Raw genomic sequence first — 22,618 nt, 5'->3', positions numbered from 1 at the left:
ATTTATATGCCCTCTCCTTGGACCTTATGCTATCCCTAATTTCCCTTGTTAGCCACGGTTGGGTCACCTTTTTTGTTTTATTTTTATGCCAAACTGGGATGAACAAATTCTGTAGTTCATGCATTCGGTCTTTGAATGTTTGCCATTGCCTATCCACCGTCAACCCTTTGAGTGCCATTCCCCAATCAATCCTACCCAACTCGCTCCTCAGACCATCATAGTTTCCTTTATTTAAATTGAGGACCCTAGTCTCCGAGTCAACTACTTCATTCTCCATCTTAATGAAGAATTCGATCATATTATGATCGCTCCGACCCAAGGGGCCTCTTACAACAAGATTGCTAATTAATCCTTTCTCGTTACATAATGCTGTGTATTTTCAGAACTTGCTATTTAGGAGTGAATTTGATCAAAAGGAATGTTCCAAATTGCAAGTCTATTTACAATGATGCCTGTTGAATGTGGGATTTTATTTTTGGAAGGGGTGTTTAGCCAGTGTTCAGCACGTATTTGAACAAAATCATATTGCTTATCTTTTTTGGATTTCACGCCAGAATTTCTAATCAGTACCTCTTCAGCATCTGCCTCTTATCACTATTTCACCTATTCACAGGACGGAGAGCTGAGGAATGCCAAGGGCCGATATTATGTGAACTCCATGCTGCATCGACTAAAGAACAGAATTTGGCAGACGCTACTTGTACTTCTTCCTCAAATGGACCAGGTAGAACTATTATAAGCTAGCGACTGCATTTTACATTCACAAGGGCACCAAAAGTAATTAGCCGTGAAGTTGTTGTTTTAATCTTTCAAAATGTTAGTATCTGAAACCAAGGCTTTTTATTTCTCCAATAGCCCATTCCCCATTTGGGGATTAAACCACTTTCCGGACTCTGGATTGTCGATTGTTTCTCTGGTAGTTCTGATTGTTGGAAGAGATAGCGCTGATCACTCTATGGCGTTTACACATTGAAATACAAACATAATTGTGATGCATAGTAAATACTTTATCGGAGGATTGCTTGTGCTGAATTTAAAAATTCAACCCAAAGTAAATTTGTTGAGATTCACTTGGGTCAATGGCCATTAAACCCTTTTCTACCAGGTCTTTAATGATCCCCAAACAAGTTTACTTTCAGGTTGCGGCCGCCTGTGGCACATTAGCTGGCATCATCTAATTGACATAGTGCCCATATTCTTGCACTAAAACTGTATCAATCTGTTCCACAGATTTTTCTGAGCACCATCATTGAAACTGTTTATCAATCTGGTTTGAGTGATAATCAGGCATCTGTAAAACACTTAATCGAATGGTTCATCATTTTGATACTACAGAAGTGTCCTGAATTTATTGATTCATTCTGGAGATGCTTCAGTTATGTAAGTAAAACAGCATTAATTAAATCTTACTATTTCTCTTATTTTTCTACACCATTCTTGAAATCTATTTAGATATGCTGGGGGAAGACTGAGGGGCAGAGGGACATCAGTAAGAAAATCAGTACTTCTCTAAATGCCAGTGTTGCAGGAATTTACATTTCTTAGTTATTAATTTACTTCCGTGTACGGTTTCAATTTACTACTGAATTCCAATAATGGGTCTGTTGTACTTGTGAAATAAATAGAATTACGGCCACTAGTGTAATACAGGTAGACTATCCCTTATCCGCAATTCCGAAATTTGAAAACCGAAAGTTTTTTCGTGGAGCGTAACTAGAGTATTTATGGTCTATATTTATTCCACTTTAATTTACCAAATTATTACTGTACAAATAAACTGTAATACTATTTATAGTCTTTATTTATCCCACTCAGTGTGAATATTCATACGGTTCGCTGCAGAAATATTAATGTGTTTGCTTACGGGGTGCTGCCCAGACCCCCGCTAGGGTGTTACATACTGATTCTGAATACCATTCCGAATTCCGAAAAACATCTGGTCCCAAGGGTTTCGGATAAGGGATAGTGCACCTGTATCCTCTTTGTTACATGTCTTCAAAAGAAAGTAAGTATAGGAAATAGTACTACAATTCTGTGCTTCCCCAAATGCTTACTTTTTAAGTCTTAATAACTGCTGCAGAAATTTAATTTCTAATGTTCTCTCAGCCTTCCAGAGACCCACTGTTGCAGGTCTAAAACTTGACAGAGTTTATCAGCGAAGGTCAGTTACAGACACGTCAGCAGTAGCAACAACTGCTTGCATTTATATAGCGTCTTAACTGTAGTAAAACGTCCCATGGCGCTTCACAGGAGCGTTATAAAAACATAAAAATTGACACCAAGCCACATAATGAGCTATTTGGATAGGTGACCAAAGGCTTGGTCAAAGAGGTAAGTTTTAAGAAGAGACTTAAAGGAGGAGAGAGATGTAGCGAGGCTGGGCGGTTTAGGGAGAAAATTCCAGAGCTGGGTGAAGACACGGCCGTCAACGCTGGAGTGATGAAAATCGGGGATGCGCAAGAGGCCAAAATTGGAGGTGCGCAGATATCTCTGAGGGTTGTAGGCAACGTTCCCCCTATTTTGTTTTGGGTGGGCGGTCTCTTTAATGGGCTGCGCGGCCCATTCAAAGTTTCACATTTGAAAAACCGGTCCCGGGCTGCGCGGCCACGCAGCTTAGGGGGAACGTTGCAGAGGTAGGGCAGGGCTCTGTAATAGCAAGTGGTTCTGTGCACACTGGTGCTGAGCAGCATGGTTTTTGGTCGTGTTTTATTCAAATTCATTCTTTGCTGTTGCAAGTGAATATCTCTGCCACCAGCATTGAACTTCCCAGTTTTTGGATATCTCCAAATGGCATCCAAGATTGAAAAGAATATGGCCTAGAAATTCACTGGTGCCCCGTTTCAGTCTCGCCAGGGCGCCGGAAGTACCGCCCCGGAAGGAGTCGCGGCCGCCCGCCGCAAATTCACTTTCAGCACCCCAGACGGAAGCGCGGCGCTACTCGAGGCGCCCCGCATCCCTCTTGGGGCGTTGCAACTGAAAATCGCAGCGCAACGTCCCGCAGCGCCACACGCTGCGGCACGGCGTGCTGCGGTACTGCAGGCCTTCCTCCCCTTCTTAAAGGGGAGGGGCCTGCTGCAGCGCGCTCGAAGAGCGCGAGTGCTGGCAAAAGAGCCCGGCACCGAGGAGAAGTGCCGGGCTCTTGGGACACAGTCGGCACTCCGCGGCGGGCGGGCAGGGGCTCAGGAGGCCGGGGACGGTGGCGCGGGGAGGTGCTGGCAGGCGACCAGCAAAAAAAATGGCCGCTCAGCGCCTCTACCGCCGCAGGTAGGCCCCCCTGAACCGGTTGCAAATTGTGACCGGCGTTAAAGCAGGGGGCGCTACTAAATTTCACGTTCGGGGCGGTAGCGGGGCGCTGTGCACACCGATGACGTCATCGGTAGCGGCGCAGCGCTAACGGCTAGCGCCGCCATTAGCGTCCCGCTAAATTTAGCGGGAGGCGTGGCCAGTAGCGTAAAACCCACTAAGTGCTCTCTTAAGGTGCTAACGGGTGGCGCAGCCCACTGAATTTCTAGGCCTATCTGTCACAGCTGGGACCCTCTGGAGCTATTTACTGATGTCATTTAAATGGTAGTTTTGAGATGCAAAAGAGTTGGTCTCCCAGAGGCTGCAAAACTAACCATCAAAGTAGAATTTCTTCTACATGGCAGAAGGAGTAAAGGGAACACTTTATGTTGCAGGTACATTTACCTTTTCCTCTGACATGCCTTCATTACCTGAACACACTCCTCCTGATCTCCCCAGCTCCACCCGATAGAAAGTAATCCAGAATGTATCCTTCCTGCACACTGATCACACCTGTCCTTGATCACCTTCACTGGCTCCCTGTCCCCTAGCATATCAACTTCAAAATCCTTATTCTCATCTTCAAATATCTCCATGGTGTTGTTGCATTTTATTTCTCTAGTCTTCTCCAGTTCTATATCCCTCTGCTCTTCCAACTCCTAGTCTACGGTGTGCATTGCCGCATGCTTCATCATCAGAAAATCCAGCCCCCTGTCATTGGACAGGGTGAGCAGAAAATTGGGATTCCACTAAGAAGCAGGCAACAACTGAAAAGACAAGTTTTATATTTTAATGTAGTCTAGATGTACTTTCTCAACAGATTTTTCATCCGACACTACAGCACTTCATTTTTCTGATAAATATGTCACAATAGGTGGTCCTTGTGCTAGTACAGTGCTATTTATCATTGTAAGCATGACAAAGTTCAGAAATTTTCCATTTTATTCAGTGTGTTTAGAATTAAAACCGCAGAAATTGAGAAACAAAAGAAAAGCCTCGGGGAAGGCAGCTTGTTTGGTAAAAGCCAACGTGACATGACCAACATTTATTTCTCAACCAACACTACTAAAAACAGCTCATCTGGTTATTTTAGCTCATTACTATTTGTGGGACCTTGCTGTGTGCAAATTGGTTGCTGTATTTCCACATTAAAACAACACTACACTTAAAAAGTAATTAATTGACTGTTATACCCTGGGTTGCCCTGAGGTTGTGAAAGTGTTCTATAAATGCACGTTCTTCTCAGATGTCAAATTTAATACTTTTATTAACTCCACAGTTCAGCAGAACTGCATTTACCTTATATATTTATAACATCATACATCTGCATGTTAGGTACATGGGTCTCTATTTCAACCCAGCTTCATTATTTATTCATTCATGGGATGTGGGCATCGCTGGCAAGGCCAGCATTTATTGCCCATCCCTATTTGCCTTTGAGAAGGTGACGGTCAGCTGCTGCCTTGAACCGCTGCAGTCCATGTGGTGAAAGTACTCCCACAGTGCTGTTGGGGAGGGAGTTCCAGGATTTTGACCCAGTGACGATGAAGGATCGGCAATATATTTCCAAGTCGGGATGGTGTGTGACTTGGAGGTGGTGGTGTTCCCATGCACCTGCTGCCCCTGTCCTTCTAGGTGGAAGAGGTCGTGGGTTTGGGAGGTGCTGCCGAAGAAGCCTTGGCGAGTTGCTGCAGTGCATCTTGTAGATGGTACACACTGCAGCCACGGTACGCCGGTGGTGGAGGGAGTGAATGTTGAAGGTGCTGGATGGGGTGCCAATCAAGCGGGCTGCTTTGTCCTGGATGGTGTCGAGCTTCTTGAGTGATGTTGGAGCTGCACTCATCCAGGCAAGTGGAGAGTATTCCATCACACTCCTTACTTGTGCCTTCTAGATGGCGGAAAGGCTTTGGGGAGTCAGGAGGTGAGACACTTGCCGCAGAATATCTAGCCTCTGACCTGCTCTTATTGCCACAGTATTTATGTGGCTGGTCCAGTTAAGTTTCTGGTCAGCGGTGACCCCCCAGGATGTTGATGGTGGGGAATTCGGTGATGGTAATGCCATTGAATGTCAAGGGGCGGTGGTTAGACTCTCGCTTGTTGGAGATGGTCATTCCCTGGCACTTGCGTGGCGTGAATTTTACATGCCACTTACCAGCCCAAGCCTGAACATCTTCCAGATCTTGTTGCATGCAGGCATGGACTGCTTCATTATGAGGAGTTGTGAATGGCGCTGAACACTGCAGTCATCAGTGAACATCCCCATTTCTGACCTTATGTTGGAGGGAAGGTCATTGATGAAGCAGCTGAAGATGGTTGGGCCAAGGACATTGCCCTGGGGAACTCCTGCAGCGATGTCTTGGGGCTGTGATGATTGACCTCCAACCACCACCACCATCTTCCTTTGTGCTAGGTATGACTCCAGCCAGTGGAGAGTTTTCCCCCCGATTCCCATTGACTTCATTTTTACTAGGGCTCCTTGATGCCGCACTCGGTCAAATGCAAACACACTATCTGAACCTGGTCCTAATGGCTCCAAAGATAAATGCACAGTGTGGTGTGCGAGACATTCAGGGCAGGAAGTTCCCGGGTTTAATCTCCTGTCTCTGTGGAGTTAGCTGATCTCAGTTGGAGCAGGAATTGAGCGGCATGGAGTCTATTAGTGTTGGTTTGCATGTATTTTAGTCGGAAGTTGGCGGGAAAGGAGAATTGGGTGTGGGGGAGGGGGGGGGGGGTGGAGGAGAAGAGCAACTGGCTGAGGCAGTGAGTTGGAACATTGTTCACCCCTGAGACCTGTGTCAATCTAGTCCAGACTCGGGTGAAAATCTCTAAATAACTTAATTGAAATGATTGAGAGCAGTTTCAATCCAGTTCCTTGTGGTTGTGGACCCACAGTACTGTTCACAGATCAGCACAAATTGTCACTTAAATTGCCCAGAGGCTCTGAGGATAGCCAATATGGGAAATAAACATGCAGTAGCAATGCTCTTCAGAGGTTTGGATTGAGGCACATTGTTGGGTCACGTTACAGAGAGTTTTATTCTTCAGCTACTTGTGCTATACCTTACCTGGGACATTGGATGTCAAATGCAGAATGGTGTTCCATTCTTAAACATTGATATCACTTGCATGAGCATACAACGAGAAATACAAATTTTGAAAGTAAATTGTCTCCTACCTAATCGCCCTCAATAATGTGAAAGCTGCATGGTGCTGAGCAATGGAGGACCCAAGTACTGTCGTATGCCCCTGGATGGTTTTGCAGAACAGTTTCCTGACTGCCTGTTGCTTCTCATGGATGGCTGGAATATGCCAGACCTGGAGCTTCAAAGGTGGTGCAGATCCCTCCGGCATCAATGCTCTCTGCTTCCTTTCTGAGGGTCACCGATTATTATCCAGTGCAACACAGCAGTTAATCTTGTAATTGTAAATAGAATGGCAAATCCTTTGCTTTCCAATTTCATTGTTTGATATTGTTGGGAAACTTCAAACAACTGGCTTGTTGCCTTCTTCATCATAGAATTTATATTCTATAAATATATTCAAGAAGGAGTTAGATATATTTCTTAAGGCTAAAGGGATATGGGGAGAAAGCAGGGACAGGGTACTGAGTTTGGATGATCAGCCATGATCTCATTGAATGGCGGAGCAGGCTCGAGGGGCCGAATGGCCTACTCTTGCTCCTATCTTCTATGTTTCTATCAAGAGGGCATGACTGCCAATGACGGTGTGAAGGGAAGAGGGATGCACGAGAGGCTGGAGTCAGAACAGAGTTTGGGTTTGGTTGTGGTGCTAGAGAAGGTTACTGTGATCGAGTGGGACGGGGCCACAGAGGGATTTAAACTGAAGGTTAAGCATTTTAAATTTTAGGTGTTAGGAAACAGGGACCCAGTGTAGGTTAGCAAGGACAGGGATGATGGACCATTAGGACTCGATATGGGAAAGGATATAGGAAGCAGAGTTGAGGATGAGCTGAATGTTGGAGGATGAGCGGCTGGCCAGGAGAGATTTCAAATAGCCGAGCCTGGCGGTGACGCAGGCACAGATGAGGGTTTCAGTGGCAGATGGGCTGAGTTAGGGCAGACGAGAAAGATGTTACCAAAGTGAAAATCAACGGTTTTGGTGTTTGAGACGATATGGGTTCAGAAGCTTAGCTCAGGGTTGACTAAGCCATCAAGTTTATGAACAGTCTGTTTTAGTCTGGGATAGTTGCCAGGGAGAGTGATGGAATTGGTTGGCGAGGGCCAAAGACAGTGAGTGAAGCAGATCTGCTGTTGATTGCATTCTCTCAAAGTAAAAGTGCCTTTTGTTAATCCCAGTTTGTATAGCACTGTTGGCAAGTAATTGTCATCTTCTTTACCTGTACTCTACCTTTTAAATCCTCAAACCTAAGCTTCTTCCCAGAAACTGGCCTAAGATATGCACTAGCCTCCATTACTGTTGATCATTACTGCGGATGTTGCATTATAACAGAATTAATTGCTGCAATATCATGTGCCCTAAAAGCAAAATAACAGAATAAGATGAGTATAACGGTAAATTGATGATGGCATAAAAGGAAAGACAGTTTCATTATTTTTTTCTAATTAGTGTAGACTCATTATGTGGGGAATTGTCTTGTAAGTGGAGCTTTAAAAGGAATCTCCAGAGTTATAATTATGGCTCAAAGTAAAAATCCTTTTGTAGTTAATTGAAACTCAGTGCAATATTCCTAATTTACGTGACTATTTCAGCAGAGCAACTGAATTAGCACTCCTTCCTGTTTAAATTAACAGCTGTTAAAAGCAGCACATTATGACTTCTAAAGGTGTAAATTTGCCTCAGTGGAATTTGAAATGAAAGCTTGGTTGCTGCTTATTCTTCATAGCAAATGAATGGAAGACAACATTATATTTGGAGGCTTGAGCTAACATTTTTTGGGCTTTGGCCTGATGTACTCCTGATACTATATAAAGCACTTTTATGTTTTAGGTAAGGAATACGGCGAACCCAACCTGTACTGGCCTGCTAAACACATGGACCCAATTTAGTATGTTGCTCAGTTGGTTAAGGGAATGAGTTGCTGAGCTATGTATTCCATGCAGGTCCCCAGGTCTGACACCCCCCCCCCCTCCCACACAGTCTGTTCTGAGTTAGCTGATCACAATGGGGGTGGTGTTAACGGGGCTGCAATTGACCTCGGCGCCCTGGCTTACAAGAGGGGAAATATTGGTCTTAGTTGTCAGTCCTGACTGCTATTCAGTGGCCCTGCTGGTAGTGGATAGTTTCAGGTTGAGATTAGACTTGGCTATGGTACCTCCCAAAATCAAAACACACTGCCGCTCACTGTCTCGGCTCAAATGTAAAAGAATGACTTTCCAGACGATGTATCAGAGTGCCCGTTGCTAGCAGAATAATGGCCCTAGAAGGAATCGAGGCCATTAGGAGAGGCAGATGTGAGAGAATACATTGGTGGAAAATAGAGGAATATCTTTAAAATATGGATCTGTAGTTTATTTGTCAAGTTAAATTGAATTGAATAAATCATGTATAAATCATTTCGACACTCCTGTTTTGTTTTGTTTCAATGCAGAATCCAGAAAATACAAAAACCAGTATCTGTACCTTCCTGGCTGTGTTAGTTCACGTTAACGTGATCCTGAAGAACATTTCAAAGAAGGTAAGCATTTCTGTTTTCAGAGCTAACTTCAGGCTAAATATTCACAAGGAACGTATGGAATTATTGGAATTCATGCTAAAGCTCCGTGGTCATTTTGCTAATTGTGTTTGATGAATAAAGCTGATGGAGTTCCATTGTCCTGGTGACCAAAAGGAATCCCATTCATTGCACAAACAAAACTAAAAGAGGCTCTCATGAAACCTACGCCATCTACAAATTCATAGCAGTCGATCCCAAAAGACAAGTTGTCAAACTACATGTCAAAACCCCATGTACTAGGCCACAAATTAAAAATGTGTAACAAGCTTCAGCAATGTAGTTGTAATTCTGGAGCCAAGCAGCTGAAGGTCTAAAGATAGTCGGGTATTTCTCTATTTGAGGAGGGGAGTTGAGGGGAACAAATTGGAGGGAGTGTAATTACTGGGCTGTTTTTGTGCCCCCCCTCAAAAAAGTTGTACACAGCCAAATTGGTGGGGCAAGGACTGGCTTCTCCACCTGACCTCTCATTTGCAGTTGATGAATAGCCCAAGGAGAAAGCAGGAGACCCTCATCTGCCCTTCATCACCTCCAGGCTCCATTTTTCCAATGTTCTGATCCTCCGTTTCCCAAACTCCACCTAGCGTTGTTGTTGCTGCTGTAGATAAACTTCAATTTATGCAGAACTCTGCCGCCTGCATCCTATCCCGGTCAAAATCCCACCCACCTATCTCCTCTATACTCGCCAACCACAAACTCCCCATCCCTGACATTGATTTCAAGATCTCGGTCCTTGTTTACAAATTCCTCCTTAGTCTTGCTCCACCCTTTGCAACGTCCTCCAGTGCTATGTCCCCACTCACACTGTCTTCTGACTCTGGTCTAGTGTTCACTCCCTCTCCCTCCACCATCAGTAACAGGGCCGTCAGCCATCTTCCACCCGCCCCCCCCCCCCCCCCCCCCGCCTTTCTGCATATTTTCAAAATATTGCAAGCAAGTGGGCAACCCTACCCAACCCATGAATAAGCCTGTCCTCCCAGCTCACAATAGGAAAGAATCCCTATATTAACGAGCCTTATAGCCTAAACTTAAAAAAAAAAACAACTGCAACCGCTCTGTTGAAGAACTTGCATGATATGTTTGAGTTATTCAAGAAAAAAACACCATGAACAGTGAAGGACTCTCTTTATTTGAAAATAACTTTAGGGATATCACAGTAACTTTCAGTACTTAGATCTTTTAAAAATTACAAGGCAAACCCTTAACCTGCAATGTTTAGGAAATTCTGTTCAATAAATCCACTTAACGTCCTATTGGGAGCCATTCTGAGTTACCTGCCAGACAATCTTAAAATAGCCACCGTTGCTTTGTAGCATCACCTGAAAAGGCTTGACTAAATGAAGTAAAGCAGTAATCTTGCCTTTCTAAAAGACTTTGGGGAAAGCACTGTAACCTTGGTAAAGCCAAAGAGAACATCAACTTGGATTTATAAAAATAGAAGTGTGTTACTGTTCTTTTTCAAATGTGAGGCTGATTTTGAAGTCTTGATTCCAAAATAGCAATCCTGGCAAAATACGGAGTATCTCTCCTTTTACAGAAAACCCTTTCTCTCTCTCTTTCCCACCCCCCCCCGCCCTCCTTGCCAAATTGGCACTTTTATTTAAAAAAAAAAAAAAAGTTTTTCAATCCTGACTTCCTTTAGGATAGGTAGATGATGTCAATACTATTGGGTCATGTGCACTTACTCTGGAAGCTGGGTCTGAGAGGAAGTGGGCAGATAGTGCAGACGCTGTTCCCTTGGCATGCGCTCATTGAAAATGGTGGCCGTGAGGAGGTAGGCTGAGTCACTCCCTACTTTTAATTTTTAAAATGTGCATATAATTATTTGCATTCTTTTACTGCTTTCATTTTAAATATAAAATCGATTTTTTTTTATTAAACATATAACATTTTTGTATTTAAAATTAAAACAGCAATAAACCACATATAAATATAGAAACATTCAAAAAAATTAGAAGCCGGGAGTGACTCAAGATCATCCACTGGTTTGGGTTCCGCCAGGGCCACTGAGCTCCTGACCTCATTACAGCCTTGGTCCAAACATGGACAAAAGAGCTGAACTCAAGAGGTGAGGTGAGAGTGACTGCCCTTGACATCAAGGCAGCATTTGATCGAGTGTGGCATCAAGGAGCCCTAGCAAAACTGAAGTCAATGGGAATCAAGGGGAAAACTCTCCATTGGTTGGAATCATACCTAGCACAACGGAAGTTGGCTGTGGTTGTTGGAGGTCATTCATCTCAATCACATGACATCACTGCAGGAGTTCCTCAGGGCAGTGTCCTAGGCCCAACCATCTTCAGCTGTTTCATCAATGACCTTCCCTCCATCATAAGGTCAGAAGTGGGGATGTTCGCTGATGATTGCACACTGTTCAGCACCATTCGAGACTCGTCAGATACTGACGCAGTCCGTGTCCATATGCAGCAAGACCTGGACAACATTCAGACTTGGGCTGACAAGTGGCAAGTAACATTCGCACCACACAAGTGCCAGGCAATGACCATCTCCAACAAGCGAGACGCTAACCATCTCCCCTTAACATTCAATGGCATTACCATCACTGAATCCCCTACTATCAACATCCTGGGGGTTACCATTGATCAGAAACTGAACTGGACCAGCCATATAAATACTGTGGCTACAAGAGCAGGCCAGAGGCTGGGAATTCTGCGGCGAGTGTCTCACCTCCTGATTCCCCAAAGCCTTTCCACCATCTACAAGGCACAAGTCAGGAGTGTGATGGAATGCTCTCCACTTGCCTGGATGAGTGCAGCTCCAACAACACTCAAGAAGCTCGACACCATTCAGGATAAAGCAGCCCGCTTGATTGGCACTCCATCCACCACCTTCAACATTCACTCCCTCCACCACCGGCGCACTGTGGCTGCAGTGTGTACCATCTACAAGATGCACTGCAGCAACTCGCCAAAGCTCCTTCAACAGCACCTTCCAAACCCGCGACCTCTACCACTTAGAAGGACAAGGGCAGCAGACGCATGGGAACATCACCACCTACAAGTTCCCCTCCAAGCCACACACCATCCTGACTTGGACCTGTATCGCCGTTCCTTCACTGTCGCTGGGCCAAAATCCTGGAACTCCCTTCCTAACAGCATTGTGGGTGTACCTACACCATATGGACTGCAGCAGTTCAAGAAGGCGGCTCACCACCATCTTCTCAAGAGCAATTAGGGATGGGCACTAAATGCAGGCCTAGCCAGCGACGCCCACATCCCATCAATGAATTTTAAAAAAAGGTAATTTATTTCATAAGGTTCGCATTCAATAATATCCAAATTCTGTTGACTTCATTTCTTTTGTCTTATTAACTAGGACCAATATTTGAAGAAGGCACTGAGTGTGATATTGCCATGGTGTCTAAACCATAATTTCAGTGTGCGACTATATGCCCTGCTTGCTTTACAAAATGTCTGGGAGGCATGTCTACTGTCTAAGCTGGAGGGTGAGGAGTTGCAGTTTCTGGCACCAATAATTGAATCCTGTCTGGAGCAAGTTGGACACAAGCAAACCACAGGGTCAGTAGGAGACAACCATATATTTTACTCTTAATAAAGTTCATTGCTATTTGTTTAAAAAGCTATATGGGGTCATCCATAATTGTCCATTTCAGAAGAATACTCTGGGGAAGCGTTAATAATGGGGAGAAGGCAGGGACAGGGTACTGAGTTTGGATGATCAGCCATGATCTCATTGAATGGCGGAGCAGGCTTGAGGGGCCGTATGGCCTACTCCTGCTCCTATCTTCTATGTTTCTATGTAATAGTCTATATACACTTTCAGCAGCTATTTAAAACAAATTGAGGGGGGCAATAAAATTTGCTCCAAGGCATTTTTATATATTTAGTCATCCTCTTTCTGTTTGTTTCCCTACATCATGTGTGGCCAAAAGGGCCATCAAGCAACTTGCTCACGGGCCTCCACCTCTGTTGCTGTGATGGTGGCTACTGCAAGGTGCACACGGGGCAATCTAGGAGGACTCTGCCTCTTGTGTTTCACGTCACTGACTGTGGGGAACTACCTAGCTCTGTAAATGGTAAGAGAAACTAGGATGATCCCAGCTTTCTGTAGCATTCTTTAGGTCCTTTGCTGCAGGAACGGAGGGAGTAGTGCAAGATGGCCATTGGGTGGCTGAGGGGACACTGAGGACCTTTGGATAATTGACGAGGACTCTGGCACACATTTAGTGTGCGGAAAGGGAACGCCTCCATATTGTGCACATGCATCAAGCACTCCATGATGACTGGCACCATGAATGTTTTGGGACATGAGGGAACCCAGCAATATCAAAGGATTATAAAAGGCCCTTCAATTTTATACTTCGTTATTGCTTTTGCTATTCTATAAATTCTAATTCTGTCGACTTGACAATTCCGGTTTCTGGGCCCTCTGAAAGGTTAAACAGTTTTGTTCGTGTTTTAGCTTCATTCTTTCTTTGAGGTAAATGCATAAAGTCTTTTTCTTCCCTCTGTTAAGGAATGCTGGAAAGAACTGGCAGAGGATTCAGGACCACTTCTTTTTTGGAAAATTTCAACCGTTGGAAGACTACAGTTTAGAGGTACAGAAGAGGTGCTGAAAATATTCCAGATTATCTTTAATAACTTCATTTTTGGTATAAAAAAAAAATTTGTTCAAGTTTTGCCATTTTGACTGTGCCAGCTGTGGCTCAGTGGGTGGGACTCTCGCTTATGAGTCAGAAGGTTGTGGGTTCAAGTCCCCCTCCAGGGACTCGGGCACACTAGGCACTCTAGTCCAGTACTGAGGGAGCGCTGCACTGTCGGAGGTGCCATCTTTCGGATGAGACATTAAACCAGGTGGACGTAAAAGATCCCATGGCACTATTTCGCAGAAGAGCAGGGGAGTTATTCCCGGTGTCCTGGCCAATATTTATCCCTCAATCAACATCATTAAAAAAACAGATTACCTGGTCATTATCACATTGCTGTGCACAAATTGGCTGCCGCGTTTCCTACATTACAACAGTGACTACATTTCAAAAAGTACTTAATTGGCTTTAAAGCGCTTTGGGATGTCCTGAGGTTGTGAAAGGTGCTCTATAAATGCAAGTCTGTCTTTCCTTTCCTTTCATTTTAGTCGGCATGCAACAATCCTGGGTCAGATTTAACACGGGTTAGATGCAGAGTAAAGCTTCCTCTGCTCTTCCCCCAACAATGTGCCTTGGCTTCAATTTGAGATGTGCACCTCCTACTGCACCACCGTCACATTTTCTAGTTCCCCAGTTCCAGTCATCATTGGGACCTTATTTGAAGTATGCCCAGTAGAAATTGTGTTTATATTAGTCAAATGCGTTTAATGTGAGGTTGTTGTTGCCTGGGGAGTTGTTCATCTACTGCTATTTAGTTTTATATAGGCTCATCATTACCCCTCAGCTTTTATATTCTATATCTCACGAGAAGACCTAGATTCCATTAGTTTTTTTTTACGGCCTTGTCAACCTAAGGTGCTGCCTTTAATGTCCTGTGAACCTGTTACCACCGCCCCCCCCCCCCCCCCCCCCACCCCCATCTCTCCAATCCTTCCAGGCCCACATACTGCTAGAGGATTATTACTACTTCGTATGGTTGATGTTGATGTAGAGCAACAACTATAATTTTACATTTAGGTTGTTAAGCCAGATAATTGCATCCGGAGCAGCGGAGTGTAGCGCTGTGATGCCTCTTTCATATTTGTGAATGGGGCATTGAGCCGTTATATGTTCCATGGTCTGTTCTGGGTGACCACAGTCACACACTGGAGAGTTTTTAATTCTCCATTTGTGCATCAAGTATCCGCATCTGCCGTGGTTTGTGTGGATGCGGTTTAGGGTTGCCCATAGGCTTCGCGGAAGATCGAAGCCAGGGATCTTCCATGTCGGGTCTTTTACAAGGTGTTTGTTTGTGACTTCTTGTGAACTCCATTTGGCTTTCCAAGCATCATCAAGGTTGAAGTCACATTGTCGAAGGTTAAGCGCGTGGGTCCAAAAGGGCTTGCGTGACTTCAAGCGGTGGTGAAGGACGTAGTTGAGATCCTGGTGGATGGGGAGACATTCGTTTTCCACGATTTGCTGGACTTCCGGAGGGTTGCGGCATCGAGGCGATGGATGAGGGAGCGATGTGTGACAGCATTGTTAGCCAGGGTGTTGGAGTCGACTTGAGGATTCCAGTGATGCACTGCGTTGCAGTGTTCAGTTAGACATCAACAAGTCGAGTGTGGCTATTTCTGGTCCCTACTCGGCTATGTAGTACACAAGGGCCATCACTGATGTCCATAGCACTGATGCTTCCCAGCTTGTGCTTGCCAGTTTCTGGACCAGGTAGACCCTTGTCGTCTTCATCTTGGCGGATACCTTCTTCAGTTGGTTGTGGCCGAGATAGGTCGGAGTGGAATCATGTTGAACAGTGTTGCTGCAGAAAGTCACTTTCAGGCAGAAGGCCACTTGAGGATTAAGTCCTATATACACTTTAGGGATTCCAATCCCTTTTCTCCATTTAGTCCCTCTCTGTCCCATTTTATCAGTGGCTAATTAAAATCTCCCAGAACAATAATTTATTTATTCCTGCTCATCTCTAATCTGGCTATAGATTTTCTCAATTTGGTCTATAATATAACCCTACTAATGTAACAAGCCCTTATCTTTCAGCTCAAACCATATGACTCTGCCTGGGTCCCTTACGTCAGCCCTTTTGACACCACATATTTCATCTTGCCAATATTGTCACTCTGCCTCCTTTCTTATCTTTTCTCTCCTTCCTAAATATATTATAAGCCAATCTGTTTATTTTCCATTCCTTTCCAGCTTGCAGTCAGGTATCTGCTAATGCAATTCAATCTAGATCTTCCTGTAAAATAATTGCTTCCAATTCCCCATTTTATTCTGCACCTTGCAGTACATGCATTTTTACTTTTTTTTTAAACACTACTCCTTTGCCCGTGGTTTTTTTTGTTGTCTACGCTAGATGCAATGGGAAAACTGTGAACTATCTGTTAGAGGTAGGAACCCCATCATGAATAGTCAGGACTTGAACTTGATTTCCTTTATGCTTGGAAATGACTGATGCTGCAGAATCCTACCAAATAAAGCCTAGTCTTGTGCTAGAAGGCAAAGAAAAAGTGTGCTACCTAGATCAACAAGAAATTTGCTATTTATATTCAGTTCTACATATGAAAATCCAATGCTCTCAAACACGCTCAAGTATCATTGGAAGTTTATCACTCTAATTTTTAAAACCGTAGAAACATATCTACTGATTGACTGGAGCATCAGATAGTCGCAAAGAGTCAGTATTAACTAATTGACATCAGTCAATGGTGCTGGCAGAAGCCATCTGTTCCACTGTTAGTGGAAAGTAAGCTCAATAATTGACACTCAGCATTTAACTGACATTTAACTGTAACCCCTTCACGGTTCTCTAGATATATGTGAGATGTGGTCTCTGTTGTAGACAGTATTCTATAGTCCAGTAAGGAGATCACTACTACAATGGCTTAATTCTAATTATCTTACTTTATAGTTTTAACGTCAGACAGTATAAGAAGATTACAGGTCAATGAACTAAATTAGACATTTGCATACATTAGAATGAATCTAGACATAATAAACATACATTCTCCATTTACATGGATTCAAAGGAGAATCTGTCCCTGTGTCCAAATTCGAGTGCACTCTTTCGTTGGCGCGCTTAAGTTGGAGCTCATGGTATGTATAATGTCTGCAAGACTTACGACTCCGAACCCCTTCGTTGAATTCTCTTCACGATCACTGAATCCCACTTTGAGTTCTGGATGCAGAGCTACTAATACGAAGGGCAGCGGCCGAGTTTGGAAACCCGGGACGGGATGCGGCAGCCATTTGCCTCCTGAGCCCTCTTTTCAGAGCTCCTGCCCTCTTTTTTTCCAGTCGCTCCTTTTTCCCGCTCGAAAACCCCGACTCCACCCCTTCCTCCTGGGGTTTCTGCCTGGAGACTGCGCAGCCTCACTGTCTGCAACAGTTGATACTGGTGCAGAATTATGGAAAGTCTGCTCTTAGTCACATTGTGTCCTTAAAAGTTCTTGCCGTACCTTCACATGGGCAACTTTAACCCAGGGATTTATAACAATGATAATACAGTGTCTAAGTTAAAGATTGATAACCATACTTAGCGTACATAACATTTCCAGTGGGTATTACATAACCAAAAATAAAATATAAACGGGAATGTTTTTAAAAAAATGAATAAAGTACTGATTATTTCCAATCCCAGTAGCATTACTTAGTAATTTAAAAAAAAAATGAGATTACAATCTTGGTCCCTGAGCTTCTCTTCATAGCTCATGCTTCTTCTCCCTCTCTCTTGCAGACAATATTTTACATCTTTCCAAGCTTATCAGATGTAATAGAAGATGAATGGATCCCTGCCTGGAAGTTTAACCGAGTTATGGGCCTCTTCTCCAGTTCTTCAGTTAGCTTGTTTAACCCTAGGAGTCCGCTTTGTGATGTGAAACTAACAGACTGGGTTCAACGAGACAAAGGTAAAATTTGTTTAAAAAAATAATTTTCTCTCCCCAGTCTCTTTGGGCAAGGTACCGCCTGCAGCTGAGTGGGTGGACATGCTGGGCAACCTGCTTGCACTTCCTCTGGCAGCCTCGGTCTGAAGCAGCTTTTACATTGCACTAAGACCCATACTAGTGACTTCCGAGTCTTGTGCAGCCAACTTTACCGTGAAAGTAAACTTGCTGGGCTTCACCAAGACTAGCAGCCAGGAAGACATGGTGAAAACAGGGTTTCCTGGCTGCCCGTCTTAGCAAAGCCCGCCAGGTTTGCTTCTGTGTTTCAGTTGGCTGCGTAAGACGCTGATGTTGGCAGCTGGTGCCACTAACGCAAGTCTCACCCAGTATAAAAGCAGTTTTAGAGACTGGTAGGAGGTACCTCAGTGTGCAGTGCCACCCCGCAGTAGTGATTCTATACTAAAACAACACTCTCTTCCCCCTTTTATTTAATAAGGTTTGAGCCACCAAACACTACTCTGATCCTCAGAAAATATTTAGCCTGTGTGGATAGTTACCATCATTATCACACACACACTACATCTCGGTGCTAGTGGTTTACCAGTGAGCCAACCACAGTGTCATGAGAATTGCCAAGAATTGCACATCCATGTCACTTGAGTGCTTCAATGTACTGTCACTTTGCATTGTTATTTACACTTCTAGTAAACATCAGGTACTACTAGCCTGCACCTTGATTGCTTTAAGCAGGGAGTTCCAGAGTACGCGACCCAGGCGGCTGAAGGTACAGTCGCCAATGATTGGGTGAATGAAGTTCCAGTGCAAGTCCCCAGGTCCCTTTTGAGCATCTGCATTCCCCAATCTTTCACCAAACAGAAAGGCAGAGTATTTCCTAAATGGTGAAAGTTTGGGGAATGCAGATGCTCAAAGGGACCTGGGTGTCCTTGTACATGAGTCACTGAAAGTGAATGTGCAGGTGCAGCAAGCCATTAGGAAGGCAAATAGTATGCTGGTCTTCATTACAAGAGAATTTGAGTACAGAGGTAAGGAAGTCTTACTCCAATTATTTAGGGCCTTGGTGAGACCACACCTGGAGTACTGTGTACAATTTTGGTCTCCTTACCCAAGGAAGGATATACTTGCCATAGAGGGAGTGCAACGAAGGTTCACGAGATTGATTCCTGGGATGGCGGGACTGTCGTATGAGAAGAGATTGAGTAAACTAGGCCTGTATTCTCTTGAATTCAGAAGAATGAGAGGGGATCTCATTGAAGCATACAAAATTATTACAGGGCTTGATAGGGTGGATGCTGGGAGAATGTTTCCCTTGGCTGGGGAGTCTAGAACCAGGGGCCACAGCCTCAGGATAAAGGGTAGACTATTCAGGACTGAGATGAGAAGAAATTTCTTCACACAGAGGGTGGTGAATCTTTGGAATTCCCTACCCCAGAGGGCTGTGGAGGCTCAGTCATTGGGTATATTCAAAGCAGAAGTCGATAGATTTCTGACTAGTAAGGGCATCAAGGGATATGGCGATAGGGCCGGTGAATGGAGTTGAGGCAGAAGATCAGCCATGATCTCATTGAATGGCGGAGCAGGCTCGAAGGGCCGAATGGTCTACTCCTGCTCCTATTTCTTATGTTCTTATGTCGGGGAGGACAGGAGTGATGGGTGAGCGGGATTAGGTGCAGAATAGAATACTGTAAGTTTTTGAGCAAGCTGAAGTTTATGGAGGGTGGAAAATGGTAGGCCAGCCAGAAGAGTGTTGTAATAATGGAGTCCGAAGGTGACCAAGGCATTAATGAGGCCAGTTTTAGTTGAATTGATAGCAAATTGTTTCTAGATTTATGTTCTGAAAGTGGTTTGAGACTGCTTGAACTGTATTCATCTATGACCTTAGGCTTTTAAATAAGATTTTATGACTTATTTTTCTCTCAAGTGAACGCCTGTCACCAAATACTCAGGTCCTCTTCAATGGACATGGTTGGAACAGTCTGCATATCCTGTCTGTGCAATGATACCATATCATTTAAATAACTTGCCATGATCTTTCTGGATTTTAATAAGTTCCTGTCATGAGCTACTGGGTTCATTTCAAAAGTGGGTCTACTAGGCAGTATTTGTGACAAGTAAAGCACAAGTCATAAAAGACCATTGCAGTCCATCTGGCCGGCCCCAGTGGCTTTCCTGTTGTCGGACTCTAGTTTCTTTTCAAAAATTGTCATATTGCAAGCTGCATGTAGTTCTGTGTGTGTGTCCATAGGGTGGAATTATCACCTGAATGTTGGAATAAGTACCACAACAGTAAGAGGGCAATCAGAGAAGAGGTGAAACCCCTAAAAGATTGAAACTGAGGCCGAACACAAAAATAGTAAATATTCTGAATGATTACTTCCTCCCAAGTGTTCACAAGCAAAGATATTATGACCTAAATCTGAAGATCTAAATCTGAAGTCTTAGACAGGTTAATGGGGCTGAAAACAAATAATAGAATAGAATGGTTATAACACAGAAGGAGGCCATTCGGCCTGTCGAGCCCATGCCGATCTCTGCAAGAGCACTTCAGCTAGTCCCACTCCCCCGCCCTTTCCCCATAGCCCAGCAAATTTTTTTCCTTCAGGTACTTATCCAACTCCCCTTTGAAAGCCATGATTGACTCTGCCTCCATCACCCTTTTGGGCAGTGCATTCCAGATCGTAACCACTTGCTGCGTAAAGAAGTTTTCCTGATGCTGCCTTTGGTTCTTCTGCCAATCACCTTAAATCTGTGTCCTCTAGTTCTTGACCCTTCCGCCAATGGGAACAGTTTCTCTCTCTCTACTCTGTCTAGATCCCTCATGATTTTGAACACCTCTATCAGATCTCCTCTCAACCTTCTCTGCTCTAATCACCATGAATAGATGGTATTTATCCCACATTGTTAAGAGACTAGTGAAGAGATTTTTGAAGGACTGACAATTATTGTGATGGAGACACTATGTAGGTTTTTTTTTTGTTGAATCGAGGCATTTTCATGACAGTTTGTAGTTTTCTTATATTTGTGCTGCTTTTTGACCATATTGTTCACATTTTCTAAATTTATTCACTTTTGAGTTAAACAACATGGCATTGTATTTTATAGGCCAGAGAAATGATTACATAATGTTCAGTATCATTTCAGATGGTTGACAACGTATCTGCAGTCAAATGCCAATGCTAATTTAATGCATGAAATAGCATCCGGTTTTGGATTAAATCTACCATTGCTGTTTAATTGGGTGTTGCGGGACTCGGGTGCTTTTTGACTTTTCACTTGGTTTGTGTAATAGAATGTCTTTAGGCCCTAAAGGCAAATTCAAAGGCAGGACTAATGGAATCGAGAGCCGTGGATTCTTTTACATTACCAGCTGCAGTAAACTTGAATTTTAAAATAACCAAATTCTTGCTGTTTTTACTAAAAGGGGTGAAGAATTCAATCTGGTGGCCATGTGTACCTATCTACCCTAGTGATGCTAGCATTATCGGATTGTGATCAGAGCTGCCGGGGGCGGCTGGGTGTTGGTGGAAATTAATTTTGAAAATGGCAACCTACTGGAGCAGTTGGATTGGCTGCCCCTATCAATGCACAATTCACATTCACTGTGATGTTAAAATGTTGTGGGCCATATACACTCTACACAGCTACAAATATTGACCTCACCTTGAAGTCTTTCTGAGGACAGGGAAAGCAGGGAGAATGAGGAGGGAAAAAAATGACGTCGTGTAACCTTTCTGTTTTATACTCATTAAGTCAATATATTATTCTGATTCTGACAATTCCAATTCACTCCTGGCTGGCCTCCCACATTCTACCCTACGTAAACTTGAGGTGATCCAAAACTCAGCTGCCCATGTCCTAACTCGCATCAAGTCCCGTTCGCCCATCACCCCTGTGCTCGCTGACCTCCATTGGCTCCTGGTTAAGCTACGCCTCGATTTCAAAATTCTCATCCTTGTTTTCAAATCCCTCCATGGCCCTGCCCCTCCCTATCTCTCTAATCTCCTTCAGCCCCACAACCCCCCGAGATATCTGCGCTCCTCTAATTCTGACCTCTTGAGCATCCTTGATTATAATCGCTCAACCATCGGTAGCCGTGCCTTCAGCTGCCTAGGCCTTAAGCTCTGGAATTCCCTCCCTAAACCTCTCCGCCTCTACCTCTCTCTCCTCCTTTAAGATGCTCCTTAAAACCTACCTCTTTGACCAAGCTTTTGGTCATCTGCCCTCATTTCTTCTTGTGTGGCTTGGTGTCAATTTTTTGTCTTATAACATCCCTGTGAAGTGCCTTGGGGCATTTTGCTACGTTAAAGGCGCTATAGGCTAAAGGTGTCGGCTGTGGCTCAGTTGGTAGCAGACTCTCCTCTGAGTCAGAAGGTTGTGGGTTCAAGTCCCACTTGAGCACATAAAGCTAGGCTGACACTCCAGTGCAGTGCTGGAGGTGCCATCTTTCGGATGAGACGTTAAACCGAGGCTCTGTCTGCTCCCAGGTGGACGTGAACGATCCCATGGCACTATTTTGAAGAAGAGTAGGGGAGTTATCCCCAGTGCCCTGGCCAATATTTATCTCTCAACCAACATAACAAAAATAGATTGTCTGGCCATTATCACATTGCTGTTTGTGGGACCTTGCTGTGCGCAAATTGGCTGCCGCATTTCCCACATTACAACAGTGACTCCACTTTGGAAAAGTACTTCAGTGACTGTAGACCGCTTTGAGATGTCTGGTGGTCGTGAAAGGCACTATATAAATGCAAGTCTTTTTTATAAATACAAGTTGTTGTTGTTGATCTCCAGACATTCTCACCAAGAACAAAAAAAAATGAAAGACTGAAGGGGAGGGCGGGGGATAGGTTTTATTTACAGTTTGTAAAGTTTTCAGCTTTTTCTCCTCTCTTAACGTAAAGTAAATTTGCTGTCTGACTACAGGTATCACAGCTCTAACCATCCCTTCAAAGGACAGTTACCAGGTTTGGCACTGCTTCAACTTAATGGGTATAAGTTTCCTTCAAAGACAGTCTCATGTGAGCACTTAGGTGGAAGTAAAGAAGTAGGTGTTTTGAAATATGCTTGAACAACACAGCAGGCCTGTCACCGATGCTGCAGTTATAGGTTAGTTCATGTAGGGGA

General features: G+C 44.1%; 1 protein-coding gene across 3 annotated transcripts in view; it reads left to right on the top strand.

Moving 5' to 3' along the window:
- Positions 1 to 22,618, top strand: part of tarbp1 (TAR (HIV-1) RNA binding protein 1) — a 260,477-nt gene that overhangs the window by 109,928 nt on the left and 127,931 nt on the right. For 2 of the 3 annotated variants that reach the window (XM_085979767.1, XM_085979769.1), the window contains exons 21-26: positions 614 to 724; positions 1,231 to 1,380; positions 8,852 to 8,938; positions 12,308 to 12,510; positions 13,469 to 13,550; positions 17,329 to 17,500. In XM_085979767.1, the coding sequence (XP_085835893.1) occupies positions 614 to 724; positions 1,231 to 1,380; positions 8,852 to 8,938; positions 12,308 to 12,510; positions 13,469 to 13,550; positions 17,329 to 17,500 (805 nt within the window). Of the gene's footprint in view, positions 1 to 613; positions 725 to 1,230; positions 1,381 to 8,851; positions 8,939 to 12,307; positions 12,511 to 13,468; positions 13,562 to 17,328; positions 17,501 to 22,618 lie in introns of those variants that run through there. The other variant, XM_085979770.1, reaches the window with a different exon arrangement.

Source organism: Somniosus microcephalus, chromosome 3, assembly GCF_052327205.1.
Source record: "Somniosus microcephalus isolate GS21.2 chromosome 3, FLI_Smic_1.0, whole genome shotgun sequence".
Lineage (NCBI taxonomy): Eukaryota > Metazoa > Chordata > Chondrichthyes > Squaliformes > Somniosidae > Somniosus > Somniosus microcephalus.
The sequence above is the reverse complement of the archived record's forward strand: the minus strand, read 5'-3'. Positions and strand labels throughout refer to the sequence as shown.